This window comes from Pelodiscus sinensis, chromosome 15 (genome assembly GCF_052426305.1).
Source record: "Pelodiscus sinensis isolate ZL-2025 chromosome 15, ASM5242630v1, whole genome shotgun sequence".
In the NCBI taxonomy this organism is placed as follows: Eukaryota; Metazoa; Chordata; order Testudines; family Trionychidae; genus Pelodiscus; species Pelodiscus sinensis.
The window spans coordinates 37,713,871-37,737,961 of NC_143066.1; the positions used below are offsets into that span (position 1 = coordinate 37,713,871).

At 46.1% G+C, this 24,091-nt stretch overlaps 1 protein-coding gene across 2 annotated transcripts; it reads right to left on the reverse strand.

Annotated features, from left to right (window-relative positions):
• Window positions 1-4,531: 4,531 nt before the first annotated feature.
• Window positions 4,532-22,070, reverse strand: SSTR5 (somatostatin receptor 5). Of its 2 annotated transcripts, XM_075899799.2 has the most exons (3): window positions 21,960-22,070; window positions 20,198-20,449; window positions 4,532-6,707 (listed from the first exon to the last, which is right to left on the reverse strand). In XM_075899799.2, exon 3 carries the CDS (start codon window positions 6,648-6,650, stop codon window positions 5,538-5,540), a length of 1,113 nt encoding a protein of 370 aa, XP_075755914.1. In that variant the 5' UTR covers window positions 6,651-6,707; window positions 20,198-20,449; window positions 21,960-22,070; the 3' UTR covers window positions 4,532-5,537. The 2 variants fall into 2 exon arrangements, with proteins under 2 accessions (XP_075755914.1, XP_089625447.1); XM_089769321.1 differs by lacking the exon at window positions 21,960-22,070 and having other exon boundaries at window positions 20,198-20,795.
• Window positions 22,071-24,091: the final 2,021 nt, after the last annotated feature.

Sequence of the window (24,091 nt, forward strand, 5' to 3'; positions counted from 1 at the left end):
CCAACACCATTTTGCCACACCAGACAGCTTCCCTGCACCCGGTGAGCACAGGGAGCCAAAGGCCATTTGTGGAAAAACTTGCCAGCTGTCTACACTGGCCGCAAGAACACTGACGATCTCATGTATGCACCTCATCCCAGTCACCTCAGCCTCCTGCTATCTCATCCCAGGAGCCCTGGCCTGCCTCACTCCATTCTCACCCCTTAGTCTTCCCTGCTGGTGAGCCTTGGATCCATGCATCCCATTTTCCCTAAGGAGAAGTGGTCCATTCATCCCACTTCTCAGTCCTCCACATTGAGAGGAACAGGAGTCTCTGCCATTACATGAGCAGACTGAGGTGCCGGAGAAGACCCGAGTGCCACCCTAAGAATGCTCCCAGTGACCTAGTGACCCACATGCCAATCACTGCATGCCAGGCAGCCGAAAAGATAACCACCAGCTGGCCACCCGAGGAGGCAGGCCCAGTCTGAGGAGCACCGTGACCATGTGTGCACGGTCGTGTCATTCCTCACTCTGATTTGACCCAGACACTCCTCCATTATGATGGAAGCAAAGTTGGGCCTAATTTGAGTGGACAGGATCACAGAACACCTCAGGTTTTTCCTCCTGGTGGTTGGGAACTACTCGGCCCTCTGGCCCATGATTTGGGGGGGCACAAATTTGAGACTTGGGCACCTATCTTGTTGGCCAGGGCCTTAATCCAGGCCTGACTGTCTGTAGAAAATGATGTCCCTGCTCACATGGTGCAATTCACACTAGAGCCTAATTCAACGGGTCCATGGCCATTTAGGGGAGCTGTTGCTTTCCATCCAGTTACCACAACACCAATTATCCCTCTCCTCAAACCTGCCAGCATGTTTGGCATTTGCTGGTAGCCCCAGTTGAGAGGCCAAAGACTGAAAGGACCCGGAAGGAGAACTGTTTCCTCCTGCCTAGAAAGCTCCAGGCTGGTGGTGCCGTGGAGGGAGGACTGTGCTAAGGCATTTCTGCTCTGCCCATCTAGAGCAAAATCAAAGGTTTCATTCTCCAAAGCTGATATCTGTCAGGGTTTTAAAATTCACTGGAAAATCTCTATCAATACCTTCAGAGAAGGGCACAGCTGTTCTGGGTAGAACAGCTTGCTCCTTAGGAGGGAGGACTTACCCAGTTGAGATATACATGTACTGGGATGCCATGCACACACAGACATCAGGGCTGCTGGGAGGTGAAGGACTGAAACCAGAACTCTCAGCACCAAAACCAGAGACCTGTATGGCTTGAGCTAAAGGAGACCGACCGACCTGCACGCGTCATGCATTGGTGCAAGCTGTATAACTACCAAGTCCAGCCATTGGAGGGCGACATACCGCCAAGTTGAATAACTACCAAGACCAACCACTGGAGGGAGACATACCGCCAAGTTGAATAACTACCAAATCCAGCCACTAGAGGGAGACATACTGCCACGTTGTATAACTACCAAGTACAGAGGGAGACATAATGAGCCACACACAACGTATTACAACACGCTAGTTCTGCTAATGAGAGGACCCCAAGAATTCAAATCTGTCTGAGAGGACATTTGGAACCGAACTGTGGCCTATGTACATTTATATATGCCACTATACTCACTGCGCACCACCCACAGAGACGGAAAAACCTAGCTTTGGGTGTTCTGCTAATCAGCTGAGCAGCATTGGAAACTCTCCTGAGCGGCCGCACAAGCACCTAACTTACAGGCTCCCAACCATTAAAGCAAAGGCAACATCTCTCATGCTGCACCCAGCCAAGACCTGCTGTGTGGCAGAATTTTGCCCATTGGCTGTGGAGTGCTGGTATTTTCATGGGGCACTGATGTTGGGGAGGGAGAGGAGCAGCGTTACTCTCGATTTTGAACTCACTGGTGGTTCCTTCCTCTGGTACTGCTGTCTTTGCACAAGTGGTGGTGAGTTGTGTCCTTAGGAGATTTAATGACTTGTTACAGTGCTGCAAGAGCCTTTCTGGAAGACCCCAAGGTAATATACTGATAATATTTTTGTGAAACACACAAACAAAAAAAGCCATGTGCTTGCTAGGGTGGTAGATGATACAGTCCACAGGACAGGCAAGGGCAGGCGGCCTGTTGTCTGTATGCTCAAGGCAAGCGCCTGGATCACCCAGTGTTTTCTGAGCTTCGTTAGCAATTAATATTTGGATTTTTTTACCCTGGGAGCCTAGACTATGTGTCACGCTGATTAATATGAAGCACATCAAGGTGAGGGCCTCGCAGCTGGACCCAAAATCCACTCACAGCACCTTGGACATAACATCAGATGTGAACCAAACAGGCTCATGATTAATTTTGTGGCCCTGCACCTCTACTGGCAATAGCACCATTGTCAAATTACAGGGGCAGACCACGCCCAACTTGCAGCATTGCCTAGCAGTTACAGCAACAGACAGGGCTGCAGGAGACCCTGGATCTTTGTCCAGCTCTGCCAATGAGTGCCTCAGTTTCCCCATCTGTAAAATACAGATTATGACACCAACCTACTTGGTGATGTGCAAACGCTCCCATCAGCTTCCCTTACTCCTTGTGAGTAAGGAAGGAGGATGGGGGCATCTGCTGAGTTCAAATTGGTGGGTCTTCACTAGACTCGCTGGCTAAATCAAACCCTGGCAGATCGACTGCGGCAGTCATAGTGTAGGTGTGGCCTAAGCGATGAGGGTTCCAAAGTGATCGACTGTGAAAACAATCACGAGATGCTTGTTCAGTGGATGTAACTCCAGATTGCTCAATGGGGTAACGCCTCTTTATGCCAGCAGGGCATAAGGGCCATTGTCTTCTTTCTTCTCATGCGCTCTCTTAGCTTTGTACAGAAACACATTGTTTTGCACTCAGACGTAGTTTCCCTTTTCCCCCCCTTCTCCATCAGTGGCTTAAAACCATACGATAACAACCCATGTTTACATTTAAGGGTACGTCTAAACTACATTCCTCCGTTGACGGAGGCAGGTAGATTAGCCAGATTGGCAGAGGGATATGATGCCGCGATTAAAATAATCGCGTCTTCATTTAAATTTAAATGGCTGCCCCGCTCTGCCGATCAGCTGTTTGTCGGCAGATCGGGGCAGTCTGGACGCGCCGCGCCGACAAAGAAGCCTTTCTTGATCGGCACAGGTAAACCTGGTTTCACGAGGCATACCTGTGCCAATCAAGAAAGGCTTCTTTGTCAGCGCGTCGCGTCCAGACTGCCCCGATCTGCCGACAAACAGCTGATCGGCAGAGCAGGGCAGCCATTTAAATTTAAATGAAGCCGTGATTATTTTAATCACGGCTTCATTTCCCTCTGCCGATCTGGCTAATCTACATGCCTCCGTCGATGGAGGCATGTAGTCTAGACACACCCTTAGTAAGGAAACATTTACAACTCAAGCTATTTTGCAAAACCACAGGCACAAAGTCAAGGTGTGGGCGTGTCAACCTATTCAAGAACCTCTGAATGTACCCTCTTACTCTACAATGATTCTTCTAATATTTTTTTTCAATCTAAATAGGACCAATTTATCCCCATGCCCTGTTTACAGCTGTTGGAATGGACTGTCTCATTGCTTGCACAAACATCATGCTGACGTTTATTTGGTGTATTAGGGCTCAGCGAAACTTCCCCAGATGAGTTGTAAAAGGCCCGTGTATGGTAGGGAGCAATCCAGTAAAGCTGAACCGCTGGCATAGCCCAGTTAGAATAGATCTTTCCTAGCTCTTACTTCTGCACTTCCATGCCTTTTCATTTCATCCTACAAACGTACTTCTGCAAACACTGCGGTTATTTGGACTCGGCGAATGGCAGTACTGCCTGCAAGCAGTCTCTAAGCAGAATAAATCGTGTGCTTGTATCATTTTAAAAAATGAAGGCACTAGTCTGGAAAGAGGGAAACACCATCTCAATTTTGCATGAGAAGCAAGTTGGCCCCTTGGCTAAGACTCTGGGCTGGGACGCAGGAGATTTTGGTATCCTTCCTGGATCTGCACTGACGTCCCTTTTCCTAGCTGTCCTGTCTACGTAAACTGTTAGGCTATCTCTAGACTACAGAGCTTTTCCATGATACCTCTACCGTGTCCAAGGAACGCATCCGCTTTTCTAAAAAAAAAGTTGGAAAAGCGGATGTGTTTTTTCAGCATTGTTGTAAACCTTGTTTTATGAGGAAGAAGGGATGTTCCAAAAGAGTGGTTTTTTCCAAAATTTGGCCAGGCGTAGATGGGCCAAATGTCTGAAAAGCCTTTTTCGTAAGTTAATTGGAAAAAGATATGCAATTTGCGTGCCGCAAATTGCATTTCTTTTTCTGATTTATCTTTGTAGTCTAGACATAGCCTATTTGTTCTCTGTTGGTGTGAGTACAGTGCCTTTCACAAAGGGCCCTAATTCTGGCTGGAGCACATAGGCCCTGCTGTAATAAAATTCATAGATTCAGCTATTGTTATTATTAATGTTAAGCGAAGCATCAAGGATTTGTATCGGTTTCTGCATGCAGCGTCTTAGGGAAAGATACGCGCGTACTAGCCAAGACGGAATTCAACGTGTTTTAATTTCTGAAAATAACAATTGAAATTCAGCTCCATACGGACATTCAGAACTAATAAATAGACACATAACAGGTTTTGAGGTTTTTTTTAGGACTTCACAATCACTGCCATTTACATAGTGATGGCGTTACATTTCAGAAGCAGTTTGGTTTTAAATGCTATATGCAGTATGAATGAATTTTCCATTTCAGTCGTTTATTTCTTTTTCAGGGTGTTTTTATGTCTGGGAGGGGGCATTCCATTGATTTGCAGAACTTTGGGGTGCTACGTTCAGAGTCTTTTTCTGCAGACTAATGACAGCAAAACAATGCAAACGGATAAGCGGCATTTCAAAACCGTGGCATTTACAGACGTCCAAGATCAGTATATTTGTGCTGGGAGTTCTGTGACTTTTGAAAATGGCCACTGAAGAAATAGTGCTTTTAAAAAAAATGTAAAACATTAACTTAACAAACTTTTGAGCACAGGTGACTCATGGTAGCAGGTCGGAGGGGCACTGCCTTCCTACATCCCCCCCAAAAAAATGTCAGTTGTTAAATGGGGTGCCTCCTCATGCCCCCTCCCTGCTTCCCTGCAACCCCACCAGGCACCTATACTTTCCAGAATACTTTGGGACATATTAACCGATATCACCTCTGCCTTGTTGCTGATCCAGCAGTGCAAAGCAAATGGGATGGTTAAAACAGGCTTGCAGCTGCCTCGCATCACCTGAATGGCACAGAGCAGCCAGAATGAACCACTGTATTTCTCCCCAGCACATAAAACATGAAAATGATCACACATCTGATTGCCTTAGCTAGAGAGCCATAAACATTCACGGAATCCAGTATACTCCATAATTGTTTCATGGCGGGGAGGGGGGGATCTATGTACATTTGTTTGAGCTTGTGAGTTACTGCATTTCAGTTTCATCTCTTGTGTTTATCCTCCCCCTCCCTCCATAACCCCCATTTTTCAGCTCATCTGTTTATTTACAAGTTTTCAAGCCAGGATTTTACACCTTACTTGTTTGCATATGTCCATTGAATTCTGTGTTTCTCTGGGTTAGCATTGCTTCCTGCAAGCGGCTACTGTTCTCCTGCCTGTGCTTGGTTGGATCTCCATCTTCCACGCCATTCCCCTTCCGGAGGCATAAGACTTTCTGAAAACTCTGCTTGAAGTTGTCAGAGAGAAATCCATAAAGGATGGGGTTGGCACAGCTGTTTGCATAGGATAGAACCACCACAAAGAAGTACACCCCAAGTAACCCCGGCTCTTCCGGCAAGGTGGATATCAAATTCACAATGTTCAGTATGTAAAACGGGAGCCAGCACAGTACAAAGACGACCACAATGATGACCACCATCCTGGTGACTTTCCTCTCGGACCTCCTGCGCCTTGTAGACCCAACCCGGAGCCCAGAAGACTTGACCTTAATCACGATCAGCAAGTAGCAGAGGCAGATCACCAGCAGAGGCCCAAAAAATCCTAAGACCGACGTGTAAATGATGAATGCCGCTGACCATATGTTGACAGGCTCCGGCCAGTTCATGTTGCAGGTGTGCAGGTGTTCCTGGACATCTGAAAATATAATGACTGGAAGAACCACCAAGAACGAGCAAGTCCAGACTGTCGTGCTGATCAGTTTGGCCACCCGTGGACGCCGCCATCTGGTGGACTTGATGGGATGAACCACGGCAAGGTAGCGATCCATGCTCATGACAGTCAAGCAAAATATACTGGTGAACTGATTAATGCCATCGACGGTCATAACAAGCCGACACCAAAAGGAGCCAAAGGGCCAATAAGAGATGGCGTTCTGAGTAGCCAGGAATGGCAAGCCAAGCATGAAGAGCACATCCGCTACCGCCAAATTCAAGATGTAAATGTTGGTAACTGTTTTCATCTTGGCATACCGCAAAACCACATAGATGACGAGAGTGTTCCCGCTGAGTCCTATGGCACATACAAGGAGGTATATGATGGGGGTGAGAACTGTGTGGACATTTTTGGGCATAGACAGGCTGGGCAGAGTCTGATTCTCCGTCACATTGATCAGCGAGGAGGAATTGACGTCTTGGGCACTGACTTCCATTCCGAAAGTCTTGGGGTAATACAAAGGATCCATTTCCCCTTTCCCAGTCCTTTTAAAGCTGAGCTAGATTAAACTTCAAGCATCTTGTTCCTGACATAAGAAAAAAGAAAGAAGAAAGAGAAGAACAAATTAAAGGATTTTTATTTTGTTATACACCCTGCAATTGATGGGTTGCGTTCAGAACTGGGTTTTACATTAAACATCTGTTGCCGGCATGGCGCAGTGTACCATAAACATAATTACAAGTGTAATCAACAATCGGCTTTTGTATCAAGCAGGTGTTGCATGGCTATCCAGCATGCCCAATAAATAATAATATAAGAATCACCACGCTGGAACAGACCAATAACTCATCATAATAGGGGCAACTAAATCTACGTTTCATTCTCGGGAGCTGTTTGTAGAGGAATGCACCACAAAGGCAGAGAGGGAAGATTCAAATACAGACGGAGATTTTGAAGGCTGCAACATTCAGGGCGTTTGGATCCATAGTTCTAAGTCAAGCCCATGGTGACTACAAAGACAGCAAAAATGAGTTGTATATATTGGATTCAGAACGTCATACTGGCAGGTGGGTAGCATGTGCAATCTATTCCCAAGAAAGCATAAAATGCTCATTCCCGCGCATTCTCCCATGCTACCTCAGAAGACAATGTGGCAACCGAATGATTCCACAACTCATCCCTCGTATGCCTCACCTCTTTCCAGGGGCCAAAACAGGTGAAATTCCCTGCTTTCCAGTGCGGAAACCCCACCTGATTTGCCACCTGAAAGAGATCAGCCATTAATTTAGGGCCCGATTTTTCAAAGGGCGCTTACCATCCAAAGGATCACAGTAGAACCTGCTAGGCTGAGGTATTTTTTGAAAGGCTGGCCTCTGCTGTAGCTGCTGAATGCTTTAAAATCGACCCCAGTCTCGTTTACTATAATCTGGCCTATAATGGCTAAGCGGTCTTCCACTGTGAGCAGCAACAGATGTGAACCCAAGTTCCAAATCTAAGTGCCGGAGGGGAGAAGGGTGTTTTTAAAATTCACACCAAGTCTCATGTTTGCATCGGTGCCTCTCTCTACCACCCTATTTCCCAGATCTGCCTACTTACACTGAAGTAAACTGAGCTGATAGATTCAGGTACCACTTACTGCCTGGTTGAACTTGTTGAAAAACCCACGGGAAACATCAACAGCTGTGTAGGTGTGGAAAAATAAAACCATCCATTACAGCAAACAAAGCCCTCATATAAATTCACTGATATCTCCAGCGGGAAGCCCTACAATGTGGAACATTTAAGAATAGACACGGCACTCACCAATGCAAAGAAAACTGCTTTAGAAAGGAACAGATCAGCTCATTTCCAGCTCTGCATGCTAAGCCCATTATTCCCCCACCCCACCCCGCATGCCCTCTCCGCACGACTCCAAACCGTGATCTGAGCTTGATGTCGAGGAAAGACCTTTTGGGAACCCTGACTCTGATGGGTGTCCTGACAGTCGGTAATAATAATTCCTAGCTCTTACAGAGCACTTCTTATCAGAGGATCTCAAAGCACTTTACAAAGGCGGCCAGCATCATTATCAAACTTTTTACAGAGGGGGAAAAACAAAGCCCAGAGGTGAAGCAACTTGCCCTCGCCATTTGAGCAGAAGTTAAGGTTTGTTGATCAAGTTGAGTAAGGGCGGGGAAAATATTCCAAGCTTCTGCCTCCACTGTGCTTGCCTCACACTGGTATTATTTATTACTCTCTCTCTTGCATGAGCACTCAGTCTGGGTAGGCATTGAGTAAGCCCCACTACAAGTGTAATGAGCAGTGAAACACCCAGTATAGAAGAGTTTGCAGCTGGTCCCCGACTTACAAAGGCATCGACTTACGACCAGTCTCCCATTAAGCACAGCCTCGACTTACAAACAGCAATCCATGCTTACGAACAGCGCAGTCCCATTGAAATGAATGGGGTCCAACTTACGAACACATAGAGTTACGACCAAGTGCTTGGAACGTTACTCGTTCATAAGTTGGGGACCGGCTGTACACTACTAACTCTGGTGTCCCTCACCAGGTCACTTCACTCTCTTTCATCTACTCCCTACACCGTGGGCCATCGTGTGGGTTCCTCCAGCTCTCAGGAGGAGTAGGAAATAGTTTGTTCTGATGCTGAAGTTCGCCGGTTGGGAGTCAACAGCCGGAGAATAAGGTCTGCTTTGTCATTTGCAATGGGGGAAGACAGGCCAGCAAAGACAAAAATGCACAAGGATTAGGACAGAAAACCTAAGGAGGTGGTGGCTGGAGAACACAAGAGTCCATGCAGGTAGCTAGCGTCTTCATCTCTTGATGTCTTCCAGTCAACACTGGAGGCCCTTTCTGGAAGACATGTGTTAGCCAAACACAAGTAACTGGGCCCCATACAGGAGCAAATGAATGAAATTTTAGGGGGGTTGAGATTTATAGACGATCCAACAAAATGCTCTAATGATTCCCTTTGCTATTAAACACTATGCAACAATTGCAAATATGGGAGAAAAGAAATTGGGGATGAATTTGCAGAGGCTGTAACTGATGAATAGATGAACACGACCTTGTGTTTCAGACACAGCAGGGATGGTCTTGATAGAAAAGTCTCATTAGATACAGTAGGTAAATAGCTTCTGAGATCAGATAGCTCACAAGCTAAAGAGTAGAGGGCTAAATTAATATTTAGAATCAGAATCACAGAACACTAGAACTGGAAGGGACCTTGAGAGGTCATCAGGTCCAGTCTCCTGCACTCACGGCTGGACCAAGCACCGTCTAGATCATCCCTGATAGATGTTTGTCTCTAACCTGCTCTTAAATATCTCCAGTGATGGAGATTCCACAACACCCCTAGGCAATTTATTCCCGTGTTTAATCACTTTGACAGGAAGTTTTTCCTAAGGTCCAACCTAAACCTGCAATTTAAGCCCATTGCTTCTTGTCCTGTCCTCAGAGGTCAGGGAGAACAATTTTTCTCTCTCCTCTTTTTAACACCCTTTTAGGTACTTGAAAAACGCTATCATGTCCCCTCTCAGTCTTCTCCTTTCCAAACTAAACAAACCCAGTTATTTCAGTCTTTCCTCACAGGTCATGTGTTCTAGACCTTTAATCATTTCTGAAGCTCTTCTCTGGACCTTCTCCAGTTCCTCCACATCTTTCTTGAAATGTGGCACCCAGAACGGGACACAATACTCCCATTGAGGCCTAATCTCCGCAGAGCAGAGTGTAAGAATGACTTCTTGTGTCATGCTCACAACATTCCTGTTAATGCAGCCCAGATTCATGTTTGCTTGTTTTGCAACAGTGTCTGACTGACATTAGCTTGTGGTCCTCTACGACCCCTACACCCCGTTCTGCAGGACTCCTTCCTAGACAGTCGCTTCCCATTTCTGTATGTGTGAAATGGATTGTTCCTTCCTAAGTGGAGCACTTTGCATTGTCCTTATTAAACGTCATCCTATTTCCCTCAGACCCTATTCTCCCTTTCTTAGCTGAGACACTATCAAATACATTATCATCACCCACTTTCTGCAGAAAGTGGGGTGGGGGTTTCTGTGACTAGTCTGACTGTGTCCCAGCCTGGTTGGGAAAGGAACTTTTGCGGCTGGAAGGGACAGATCTCCGTTGAGAGGCAAGGGTCTAATGACTTTTTTCTTTAGAGATTCTGCAGCAGATTTTTTTTTTCTTTTAAAGCAGGAGCATTCGCCCTGGTGCTCTGATTAAATTCCCTCTGATGCATTTTGTATTTTCGGTTCCATGGAAACCACGTAGCTGTTGCTTACATGATAAAATGCTTCTGCTAACCTCATCATGTTGCAATTTTTATCGCAAAGTCTTTCACAAATTTCCATCAATCAGTGACACCCGGAGCGCTGGCTGAATTCACAAGGATCTGCCGTCGTACCTACATTTTGGCTCTTGATGCCTTAATGGGGGAGAAGCATAAACACAGCTATCGCGGGCTCAGCCCTGCTGGCGGGGAGATGTGTGGGCAAAGTTTTAACTCTTATGACCCTACAGCTACAGCTGGTCGTGTGCTGGCTCAGGCAGCTTTGGAACATTTTGATCTTCTGTCATTTTCTCCTGTGCCTCCTGTGAGTTGCAAGCCAGATAATTGGTAATGAAAGCCAGGGGAATGCCAGTGGGAAAATCAGGGGCTCCATTTCAGATTGGGGGAGGGGGTGACCTGTGTATGCTGTGATGGGGGGGGAAAGGGAGTCAGAGCATGGGAGGATGGAATGAGGACAGAAGCGCCAGCAGTGTTACTGAGCATGCTCAGTACAAGCCAAGCACCAAATGGGGAGGGGAGGTACCAACCCCATCTTCCACCCCCTCCCACACACACACACACACACACACACACACACACATCATCCCTATCCAGGCTATCAAGGCACTTGAAAACTCTACTTTTTTTGGCAGGCAACTTAGCAGTTATCCTACACGAGCACTGTATCCACTTCCTATATAAAAGAAAGAAAATTAAATAAATATTAGACCCACCCTGCTTTAACACTAACATATTCTGACAAGTCACGTAAGGGCTAAAAGGGACACTGGTTAGCCTTAACATTTTAATATGTATTCTTACTTTGTTACCAACTCTGTGGCGAGACAGACCCCATCAGGACTTTTGGGCTCTATCTCAGCACTGGGAGGGGAATGGGGTCTAGTGGTTACAGCAAGGGGGCAAATACCTTTCACCTCTATATAAGAACATCAGAATGACCAGACTGGGTCAGACCAAAGGTCTTTCTAGCCCTGCCTTTCCACAATGGCCAGAGCCAGGTTCTTCAGAAGGAATAACAGAGGAGGCAATCATTACAATTTATCCCCTGTTGCCCATTCACTGTTCCTGGAACATCCTCTCTTCCCAGCCTGGCTAGTAGCCCTTGAGGGACCTATCCTCCGTGAACTTATTTTGTTCTTACTGGAATCCTATTATAGTTTGGGCTTTTCCACCATCTCCTGGCAAAGAGTTCCACAGGTTTACTGTGAAAAAAATAATGTATTTTGTTTTAAATCTGCCGCCTATAAATTTAATTGGGTGGGCTTCTTGTGTTATGTTAGTGAAGGAATGAATAACATTTCCTTATTCGATTTTCCGGCACATTCATGATTTTCTAGACCTCTAACATATCCCCCCCTTTAGTCATTTTTTCCAAGCTGAAAAGTCCCAGTCTTGTTAATATCTCCTCATATAGAAGCTGTTCCTTACCCTTACCCATTTCTGTTGCCCTTTCTGTACCTTTTCCAAATCCAGTATTTCTTTTTTATTTAGATGGGATGACCAGATCTGCACACAGTATTCACGATGTGGACATACAATGATTTTATGTAGAGGCAATATGGTATTTTGTCTTATTATCTATTTATTTCCTAATGAGTCCCAATAGTTGGTTGCTTTTTAGTGTTCAGACTGCCACTGCACAATGAAAAGGTTTTCAGGCTAAGTTTTGTAAGGATTCAAGAAAGCTGCCTTCAAGGAGTTCTCTCATATCATAGGCTGGTATAACCCACATTCCCGATTTGGAGACATGTTGTCATCACTAAGGCCATGTGTACACTAGAGCCGACAGCTCGGCTTGAGGTATGCCATTTCTGCTACGTAGAATACGTAGCTGGGGTCAACATACCTTAAGCCGAGTTTGGCAGCATCCCCCCAGCGAGAGGCAGATGGGGGCAAATGCTCCCAGCATCTTCCCTTACTCCTGGCAAGAGCAGGAGTACTGAAAAGCCAGTGGGGGAACCCTCCAAGTTTGATTTAGTGAGTCTTAACTAGACTCACTAAATCAAACTCTGGAAGATCGATTGTGGCAGGAGTGATCTTCTGCAGAGTAAAGATGTGGTCTTAGAACCTACTATTGCTACCAACTAATGGAGTTACACCTGTAGCTCCACCCATTAAACCCTAGGGTTTCAATGCTGAGATTTCAGGTTTAACTCCTCTGATGATATATGTGGGGTTGGAATAAATAGATATCTGAAACTCAATCATTGCTGGCCTGAAAAAGTGAGGATGAAAATACTATAAACAAAGGCAAAACTAGTTTTATTGCTTCTCATATTCCAAGCTGAGAGACATGTGGAAGGTAAATAAACAGCTTAGAGAGAAGAGAAGTAAATAGGATTTTAAAATATTTTTTTCCATTTGAATAAGCTAAGACTAGATTCTTCAAACTCTACATTTCCAATTGTGTGCATAATTTGGATGTACAATTATCCCCGTGAATCTAACGAAGTGGCTTTGACCCACGAAAGTTTATGCACAAATAAATCTGTTAGGCTACGTCTACACTGCAGCACTATTTCGGGATGCCAGAGGTAACCCGAAACAGTTATCCTGCATCTTAACAGCAACCCCTTTATTTCGAAATATAACGGGCTCGCCATTCTGACTTCCCTGAAAACCTCATTCCATGAGGAATAAGGGAATGTTTCGGGAGAGATTGTTATTTTGAAATTTGGTGCTGTATAGACAGTGCCAAATGACAGAAGAAGCTATTTCGAAACTGACTCGAAATAAGCTATGCAATTTGCATAGCTCAAATTGCATAGCTTATTTTGAGCTGCAGATGCAGTGTAGATGCACCATTAGCCTGTAAAGGGTATGTCTACATTACCACCCTAGTTCAAACTAGGGTGGTTAACATAGGCAACCGAAGTTGCAAATGAAGCCCAGGATTTGAATTTCCCGGGCTTCATTTGCATCTTGCCGGGCGCCGCCATTTTTAAATCCCCGCTAGTTTGGACTCCGTGCCCGCGGCTACACGTGGCACGGAGTAGGTAATTCGGATTAGGCTTCCTATTCCGAACTACCAGTACACCTTGTTCCACGCGGGCACGGAGTCCGAACTAGCGGGGATTTAAAAATGGCGGCGCCCGGCAAGATGCAAATGAAGCCCGGGAAATTCAAATCCCGGGCTTCATTTGCAACTTCGGTTGCCTACATTAACCATCCTAGTTCGAACTAGGGTGGTAGTGTAGACATACCCTAAGGTGCTACAGGACACCTCATTGAATTACCTTGATTGCATACATAAAATCAGGTGTTTGTGCTGCAAATGGTCGCTTAGATGCATAGTTGGCCATTTGCACATTTAAAGGTGCCATTTGAATGTGCAGTGCAGGTAGCTGCATTGATAAGTTAGGCTTGCCACTCAGTGTACTTACGCCAAACTGCACTTCATACAGTACTGTAGTTACAATAACAAAGCTCTGCTTTATCAAGCCTAATACTTCAGAATGTAAACATGTCTTCCAACTGAGACCAGGAAGGCGTTGCATAGAACCCAAAATCACGGTGGGTAAGGATTTCCTCAGCTCCTGCAGCTTAATCCTACCTGGAATCATAATCTTCTCTGTACAGCATCAAATTTACTTGGTGTGAAGAGAATTAAGGGAGCAGAGAGCTAGATTATGGCTTTCAAGTGGAGAATAAGCTTCAGGAGCGGAGAAAATACAAACCCAGGTGGATCCTATTTTAAAGCAAGTGATGCTGCTAGCAACAGAAAACTCTCCATGAGCAAATACCCAGGACATGTCTAGCATCCATAGAATTCTACCTTCATTTGATTGTTTCTCTATGGTTTCCCCTATGTTCCAGTGCAGCTACTGGCTTTGATGGGAAGGAAAATGGCCAGGGATTTCCCTACACCCCCCCCCATAGGGATGTATACCTCCACTGAATTTCCCCAACTTCCCCTCGCCCCCAGTTTTGTGAACTAGTTTCTGCCAATTTAGTGGTTGTTTGTCAGATACACATTTTATCATACACTGTATATGCTTTTAAAGTGTGTATTAATGTTTCAATTTCAATTCAAATTTCCAAAGTATAATAGATTTGAAAAGTACGAACATAGACTAGCTTCCTTATACAGCTGCTGTTTTTATGACAATGTCAGTGCATTCATTTTGGTGATGTTGGCCAACCTAATAATTTCAAATAATGATTTGCAAGCAAAGTCAAAATGAGCTCTCCCTGACAGCTAGTGATGAGCTCGGGGCTGGGGGAAAAGGCTTCAGGACCAGATTGTATTTACATTCACACCTCATCTACCTAGGTGTCCAGCAAACAGAGCTGTATTGCCCAAGTGATAGATTTTGGCTGGGGTTGGGTTACAAATCACTTAAATGCACGGGGGGGAGGGGAGGGATGAAATGTTGTTGTTCTTATTGTATGAGTAAAGGGCAGTAGAACTGTACTTTACCTGTACTGATTGAGGGCATCAAGAGAGAGGGTGGGGACAGGAGTTTTGCTTGATGGTATGTTTGAGTCACAAGTTCTATTTGACCTGCCACTCTCCACTGTTTAAAGACAGAGCTGATTGGGCTCCATATATAGTCTTCTGTTTTGTTAAGTAACCACTACAGCTGAATTCACTGCTAACCAGGTCTAAGTGCTTAGTCCTGCTGTGGGGACAGTGTTCCTGTGGGTACAGCGTTTTTGTGTAAGCGACAGCCCAGACTGCACTAGCAGCGAGGTTCCCCTACTGAGAGCTCAGCTGAAATCACTGAGAGCTGGGTGGAACTTGCAGAGGTCACAGTGACAGGTGGCAGGAGACGGTGATGGCGCAGGGCCATTGGCAACAGAGCGAAGGAGTAAACGGTGGTACAACGAACAGCAGTGGCCAGAGCGAACAGTGAGCAGCTGGAGGAACAAGCAAGGTGCCTTCTTGTCCCCCACTTGGGAGGTGTACTCTTGTAAAAGCACATCTGAACTCTGAGTCTCTACTGACCAAGGACAACATCAGTGAGTGGGGTGAGGTGGAGGGAAAAATGAGGGGCACGTTAAATAAACATTTATTCGTTGGACTATATTTTAGTGACTTTACTCCAGAATGCTAGATTTGTTACTGGGAATGGAAACTTATATAAATATATTTCCTAATAGGCCAAGATTTTTAAAATGCATTATTTGCTGTTGTCTTAAAATTACTCCAGCCGTTATTACTAGCTTTGGAAAGTATCTGACAAGATGGGATGGATCTAAGTAGTGAGGCTGGTGTATTACTTTTGCTACTACGTTCAGAGAAGACTACTGCCATTCTCTCTCTCGTAAATCTACTGTTGAAACCACTTGGGTCATTAAACAATGCCATCCAGGCATCTGCTACAACAGTAGTAGATCTTTGTCCAGAAATAGAAGCTACATTTGGATCAATCAGAGACCTATCCATTGAAAAAGTACTGGAAGAAGCAAAGGTTTCAGTCCAGAAGTTGACTAATGAAGGCATTTATATTGAATCCTTAAGTGAAGAGGACAAGAAGTGTTTGTTAAAAAAAATGAAAAAGTACACAGACTTGATTCTTAAAAATCTACAACAGCGACTTCTAGATTCTACTCAATCTCTACGTAGCTTTTACAGATGCCTGTCCTATAAAACATCGACAGTTGAGTGGAGTGAGGCACTACCAGCAATGGGGCTGCCATGTGCTTTGGACAGAATAGGGAATTTGAACACAGAGTGCATATGACGAATGAATGAAGATTTGACTTCAACTCCTTTTTTATCATCACTACTGGCTCGACCGGATCTTTGTGCTATGTTTCCTGGGATGAAAGACGTAGGAATTCATCTCTTGCTACTCCCAGTCACAACAGCTACAGTTGAGCGTTCCTTTTCATCATTGAATAGAATTTTGTGTTCTGTAAGAAGTCGCCTTCTGCCTGATCATGTGAATGAACTAATGAGCATATCAACTGAAGGAATGGAAGTACCGGACACACGAGAAGCCACCGAAGATGAACGCCTTGCATTTGAGAAGTTCAATAACAGAGTTGTGCAATATTATAACAAGAAACCAAGAAGGACGTAGACGTAATGCTTCATAGAAGGCTTGAGTAGCCAACTTTAATTTGTGTGATTTTAAAGCATGAGTTAAATCTAATAAAATGGTCATGAAACATTTTTCAGTTTTTACTATGGTGCCATGCAGCCCACCTTCACCCCTCATCAGCCCTGACACTCATCTTGTAAATTCAAACTCACACACACACACACACACAAACCAATTTCAGTTCCTGGGGAAAACACTATTCTGCCTCCTAAGGCTGCTCCTTTTGTGAAGCCAGGACAAATGCAAGTGTAGGGGAGGCAGGGCTGCAGACCCCTTGCAGCTCCATCAAGGACTGCAGGGAGGGAAACCCTCTTCATTTAACAGGTGAAGCAAGAGGAAGGGCTTGTAATGAAAGAGCAGACTCTCAGCCTATGGAAAGCGGTGCAGCTTCACTGAAGTCAAATGAACTACTCCCATACACTGTACCTGAGGATCTGGTCCTCAGAGGAATATGTATTGGAGTCAGCAGGGGGGTAAAGTAATGTAATAAAACTGCTAGATACCAAAAGCTTAACAAGGACACTGATTCTCTGGCTCATTACAGCTTCAGGGGGTCCCCGCTTTAAGTCGCCCCGGTATACATCTGTTCCGCACCTAAGTCATTCACAATTGCAGGAACTGATGCGTTAAAAGTCCTCCCATTCCCCACTCTTAAGTCATGCCAACCCCTCCCCCCCAAATTTGCACAAATGGAAGTCAGCCGCAGGAAAAAATTCCCCATTTTAAGTTGTTTCACTATAAGTCCAAGTTTTTTGGAACGTATCTTGGACTTCTAGCGAGGACAGCCTGTATCCTGTTAGGACTTTGTAAATATCACGCTGAATGAAGAGGTAGGCCATGCTGCCTGCATCCCCAAAGAACTGCCAACAACCTTCAAAGTTTTTATGCATCGCAATCCAACTCCCAATTTCCACTGCATTTCAGGTGACCTCCTCCCATATTACCCCTTCTGCTTAACAATCACTCCCAACTTTTAAGTGTTTCATGTACGTGTCTTCCTCCCCCAGAGCTCAAAAGCTTACCCATTCCACCAACAGAAACTGGTCCAATAAAGACTAACAAGATGGTTTATTAGATGATGAGCTTTCGTGGGCCAGACCCACTTCCTCAGATCAAATAGTGGAAGAAAATAGTCACCACCATATATATCAAATATGGTTGTGACTATTTTTTTCCACTATTTGATCTGAGGAAGTGGGTCTGGCCCACGAAAGCTCATCATCTAATAAACCATCTTGTTAGTCTGGTGTAGCTGAAACAAAATACAGGACTATGTAGCACTTTAAAGACTAACACAGCTACATTTCTATCACTGGTCCAATAAAAGCTGTTACATCACCAACCTCAACTCTCTCTTAATAAACAGTTGGTCAAAGTTTTTGCAATTAAAAAAAAACTTTTTTTTTCTAAATGGACATTTCTGCTTTTGTGGAAATGTTTCATTTTTCAATCAGAATTATTTTTAGCAACTCTCAGCTTTTTGACAGTCCACTTTCACAGTTTTTACTTCCCACTCATCTTCCCCATAGAAAAGGGGGTGGAAAGATTGAAAACAAAGAGAGAAACTCATTTTTCTCACTTTTTAAAATGTCCCTTTTTCCCATTAGAAAAACATAATTTTAAATGAGAGAAATATTTTCAAAACCTGTTGACAAAATTTAAAAAAATCATTCCATTTTACATTTTCCACAAAATACAACTTTTCTTTTCTTTTTTTTAAACAGAGCTTTTTGCACCTGATTTGTTGATGATGCAAATATGGATTGACTTTGAGGGCACATATACATTGTATTACCATTTGAGCTTTGGGTAACAGCAGATTTTTAGGAATTGTATTTTTCTGCTGATAATTTTATTGTTATTACTTTCATGTCCAGCCATTATTTCTTATTATATACATATTAAAATAAGACAAATATTTCATTGTGATAAATTATCCGATGAACTGTGCCCTTTTCAGCTTATAATTTGTTCCTGAATGTGTATTTGTAATTTGCAAGGCTTTGCAGAATATTTCACACAAATGTTTCCAGACTTCGGCGTGTTCATAAGTTATTCATTCTGTGATGGTTTGTGGTGTGTGAGTGGATGCATAAGACACAGGACACGATTTCTGCTCTCTGAGAAGTGGTCTAAAGTGTTGTATGCAGAAGAATAGCGATGAGGGAACTGTGAATACTTTTCTTTGTCCACCAGCACCACTTGTTCCTGTCAATGTTCTTGCACCTGCCCTACATTTCTGTGATTCAGTAATTCTATAATTCATGCAAATGAAAGGGCTTTCATGCAAATATCCATAAACAGGTGATAAATGCAACCATGTTTAGGAATTCACACCGATGCTTGCAGGCACCCTATTAATAAGATTTGACTGGATTTCACACGCAAAGAGGAGTTATTTTCAGCCTGGATGGTAGCCCTAACTAAACAAAATGCTATGCATTTGTTTCCCAACAAAGCACTGCGCTTCACATAATCTCATCACGGTGACTCCAGCCGTTTGCTCCGCTTGGACTGTTTGTATCTCGATCACCTTTCCAGGTCATTGGTTATGACAAAGATCAAACAGCGTGTCCTTGATCATGTCTGCTATGCCCAGATCTGCATCTGCACCTTCAACAACCACCTCCCCAGTCAATTCTATCCCCCCTATTCCCCTACAAAGGATCACTTTAAAGCATCCCTATACAACTTTGTGCTTCCCTTAAAAATTGACCTCTATTAGGCAAACACTGCAGTTTTTGCTGTATGCAAGGTGATTGCCTAGGGCTGGCCATGGACACATATGAAATGTACATGTACAACCAGGCTAAGATTCCTTGATGGAGCTCCCCTGCAGTCCCTGCTGCCTTTGAGAGCAACTTTTAGCCATCCCTGGAGCTATTTATCACCCACGAACACACACGCGGCAATATCTGTCCTTTAGGAAAGATAAACTTTCAGACTGGTTTCAGCCCATACATTTTAAATAGGCTTGATCATTAACTCTAGTGGGAACGTTAGACTGCTGTTTACATTGCCTGCTGGAACTTCCAAGTCTATAGTATATAATGTAAATGTGCCATAAAAACAACCCCTCTCCCTGCCCTGATGAAGGACCCCACAAAGAGACAGGTACATAAATCCCCTTTTGGGGGGGGAGAGGGGATCAATATATATGTATCCTTCCCAGAGCGGCCCCTTTTCACATAGCTTTGCAAACAGTTCCTCTGTTATTTCAGCTCTTCCCTAAGAAGGAAAGTTTTAAGGAAATAAGAACTTCAGACTAGGCATGATTTAAAAGGTGTATTATTCATACAAACTGGATTCCAGTCTGGTCTCAGCCTCTTTTCCATCCTTCTCGGGTAAAGTCAGCTCAGACTCGCTTGCAAGCTAAATGGGGTTATTAAGACTTTTCTCTTCCTAACAGGTTGCAAGAAGCAGAGGGGGGGGGGAGGGAAAGTCCATGCAAAATGGGGCATTTCAAAGGAACCAAAGGGAGTTAGGTGCGCAGCTCAGATGGACGAGGCGCCTAGATCTTTTAGGAAAGAATTGCTGCGGCTTTCGAGTGGCAAACTGGCGAAAAAAGGGGTCAACAAAAGAGAGACCTTGGGCCCCAATCCTGAACTAGCTCCTGCTGCTCATGGACACACACGCTCATCAACCCGGTACCTATCTCCCCGCTCCCCCCTCTCGTCCCGTCCCTGCTTCCTTTGGCAAATGGAAAGGCACAAGGGGCCGGGGGAGGGTTACCTGCATGCCCACCGGGTCTTCTCTGCAAAGCCAAGGTCTGAAGGAACCTGCCCCCGCTTCCCAGGGGCCAAGGACTCCGAGTCGCTGCCTCCGGATCCAGCCACGCCGGGCTCGAATCTTCGCCTCTGCTCCGCAGCCGTGGGAACAGGGGGAAGCGGAGCAGCTCGCGGCGCCCGGGCCCCCTACGGCCCCATGTCAGTCCCTGCACCGGCAAGGAGGCGCGGCTACCTACCTGCCGGAGCCGGCCACACGCTGCAAGGAGAAGCGAAGCGAATCAGGAGCGGAGCCAGGCGAAAGTGCCGGGGGCGCGGGAGAGGGCGGCGAAGCGAAGCCGGTGGGTCCCTGGCCGGAGCAAGGAGGCTGGGCTGCGCCCGGGGGAGGAATCCTAAGCTGGGGGGGGGGGTGCAGGGGCGAGGCGCTGGGGTTCACCCCGTCCAGGCTGCGGCTGGCGCTGGGGGAGGAGGGTGCCAGGTGCCCGCAGCGCGCTGTGAGTGCGCCGAGCCTGGCTCTTCCCACTAGGCATCCCTGCCTAGGAGGCTGCTCTGGGTCCTTCCGCGCCAGGAGCTCCCGGCAGCGTGGGGGGGGGGGGGGCGGAGGAGGAGAGAGACTCACCTGCGCGGCTCCGCTCGCAGCCCTGGGCCCCCCTCCCCCCAACCTGGCTTTTAAAGAGCTGGGGCGGGGGGGGGAGGAGGGGGGCTGGGCGGCCGGGTCCCCGCGGGCAGGTGGCGCGGCTGGAGCCCCGGGAGCTGGGGCTTGCAGGCTGCGCCGGGGAAACGGGGGGCGGGGGCCGGGGGGGCAACCCAGGGAGTCTCCCGGCTCTGCCCGGCGCTCTGGGGAAGGAGGCGACGCGCGTCCTGCTGAGGCAGAAGCAGCCGCCCCCCCGGGCCGTGCGGAGCCCGCTCCCAGGCAGGGGGGTCGGGGGGCTTTGGGGCACATCCTCCCGCTGTCGTCTTCATGAGGCAGGGGCTTTGCTGTGCCTGTTTTCACACGCACACTCACACACCAGTGCGCACACAGACACACAAGTGCGCACACGCACACAGATATATACACATACACATACACACAAGTGCGCACACACACAGACACGAACACACACACACAGACATACACACCAGTGTACACACACACACACAGACACGAGCACACACACACACACAGAGACACACCAGTGCGCACACACATATACACAGACACACACAGACATACACACCAGTGCGCACACACACATACACAGACACACACAGACACACCAGTGCATACACACACACACATACACAGACATACACACCAATGTACATACGCACACACATACACAGACATACACACGAGCGTGCATGCGTGTGCGCACACAGACACACACCAGTGCACACACACAGAGACACACACATATACACACACAGACATATACACATGTACACAGAAACAGAGACATACACACAAGCGTGCACACACACACATATACACTCACATGCACACACACTACATAGCTATACACCAGCTCATGCACACAGAGACATACACACATATACACACACACATATGCACATATATACACACAAACAAGCACACACACACAGACATACATACATACACACATACACAAACACCCAGAGACAGACACACATATACACACACACATATATACACAGATGCACAAACATATACACAAGCTCTCACACACACACACATCCATATACACACAGAGAGACATACTCACACAGAGGTATACACACAAGTGCACACACACGTTCTCACTTACCATGATCCCAGACCCAGCTTAGTTGCCTCCCTCCCGGCCCTTGGAGAGTCTCTTTCCCTTTTCCTCTGGAGAAAAGAGCAGATCACATGGGAGATGGAGATGGAAACAGACGTATTAGCTCCTTTGGTCCATCTCCCTACCAGGTCCATTGAGGACTGACACCCCCCTCTCCCTCCACCCTTGGGAGTCTTTCCACTGACTTCGGTGGGATCAGGCCCCTACTCCACGCATTCTGAGAAACACTGGACTCTCCAGGCCAAACTTTGCTACTCCCCTCTCGCCAGCCCCTTGACTTCCCCAGGGGCTGCGCTGGGTATTAGGCGGCTGACGTATTTGACTCTTTGAATGTAGCAAGGGAACAAATGAGAGACGGATATTTTCTTTCCCATGTCAGCCCCACCCCCTCTCCCACACCTGTGCCCGGGATAGTCAATGATTTTTTGTGAGGGCCAAATGCCTCAGTCAAGGCATAACTGAGGCTAGACCCTACAGAATGTAACAAGAAGAGGACGATTTTAGGGTCCATTCAAAAGTGTCCAGATCTGGCCAGTGTGCTAACCCATCCCTGCCTGCTGAAATACCTAAATCAGCCATCCGCTGCAGCCCCGTGTGTTCACCGAGCCCTCTCCACAGTGCCACTGCATGCTGCAGACGCGACCTTGGGCTGTGGGAAAGCTGAGCATGTTGACATACATTAGCCTGTGCGCGGTGTGGGCGAGCGCTGCGCTGCTATCCCTGTTCAGTGAGCGGCCGGCTCCTCCGGGCACTCCTTTCTTCATCAGCATGCACGGACTGTCCTTCTCCATAACAAGTTCTACAATCTTAATCCCCCTGTCACAGCTTTTCAATTAGGGCGCTGCCACCGAGGCAGCAGCGTACACACAACCCGGAAAGGAGAAAAGGGCTCTTTTCAGCATGCCTCTTGCTAATATAGTCCACTGATGTATTTCTGATCATGTATCGCTCAATTACACGAAGGCTGCAGCCCGCGCTGGCCATGACAAGGGGGCACCCAGCTGATAAAAATAGCATTGGGTAGAAAACCAGAAAGGAGGTTGTGATTGCCTTCTTGGAAAATGCGTCAGACAAAAGGCAATACAATGGCTACGGGGGGAGAGAGGAGAGGACTATCAAGTGGAATAAAAATAGGATTCATTTAAAGTCAACTTCTCTCATAGGTGAATTTCCAGAAAGAAAGAAAGAAAGAAAGAAAGAAAGAAAGAAAGAAAGAAAGAAAGAAAGAAAGAAAGAAAGAAAGAAAGAAAGAAAGAAAGAAAGAAAGAAAGAAAGAAAGAAAGAAAGAAAGAAAACAACACACTCAGCGAGGTCGCCGTGTTAGTCTATAACTTTAAAAACAATGAGCGGTCCTTGGGCACCTAAGTGACTAACCAGAATATACAGGGTCATGAGCCTTCACGGGCAAAGCACACTTCTTCGGATGAGCAGAAGTGGGTACGTACTCCTCTGAGGAAGTGGGTTTTCCCCACGAAAGCTCATAATTTTCTCCATATTTTGGTTAGTCTCTAAGGCTACGTCTAGACTACGCGGAAGATTCGAAAGAGGATATGAAAATTCCACAGGAATTTGCATATCTTCTTCCGATCTCACTTTCGAAAGCAGAGCTTTCAAAAGTGAAAGTAGTCAAGATGCATTTTTTTTTTTGGCAAACTCCCCCCACCCCTTTTGGAAAAGCTGCGTAAAGCTCATTTTTTGAGGAAAAGCGACTTTTCAAAAAAATGGGGGGGGGGAGAGTTGCTGAAAAAAAATTGTGTCTTGATTACTTTCACTTTCGAAGCTTCGTTTTCGAAAGTGAGATCAGAAGAAGATATGCAAATTCTGCACCCTAAGAGGTGCGGCAGGACTACTTGTTTGAAAATACACTGAATTCATCGTGAGTCTCTAAACTAAAAGACAAATTCTGCATAAAGACTTGGACCTTGCAAATACTTATTGGGTAGGACTCCAGAGCTATATCTACACTGGCGAGTTCTCGCACAAGAACGGCCGTTCTTCCGCAGAGCATCCACACGGCCCCGCCTGCTCTTGCACAAGAAGATTGACAGTACGGTGTCAGAAGACAGGGCTTCTTGTGCAAGAGCTACGCTCTTTTCTAACAGGTGCGAGCCTTCTTG

Bases quoted from the DNA above. Each gene is read 5' to 3' on its own strand.
- SSTR5 (XM_075899799.2), bottom strand. From the start codon at position 6,650: ATGGATCCTTTGTATTACCCCAAGACTTTCGGAATGGAAGTCAGTGCC.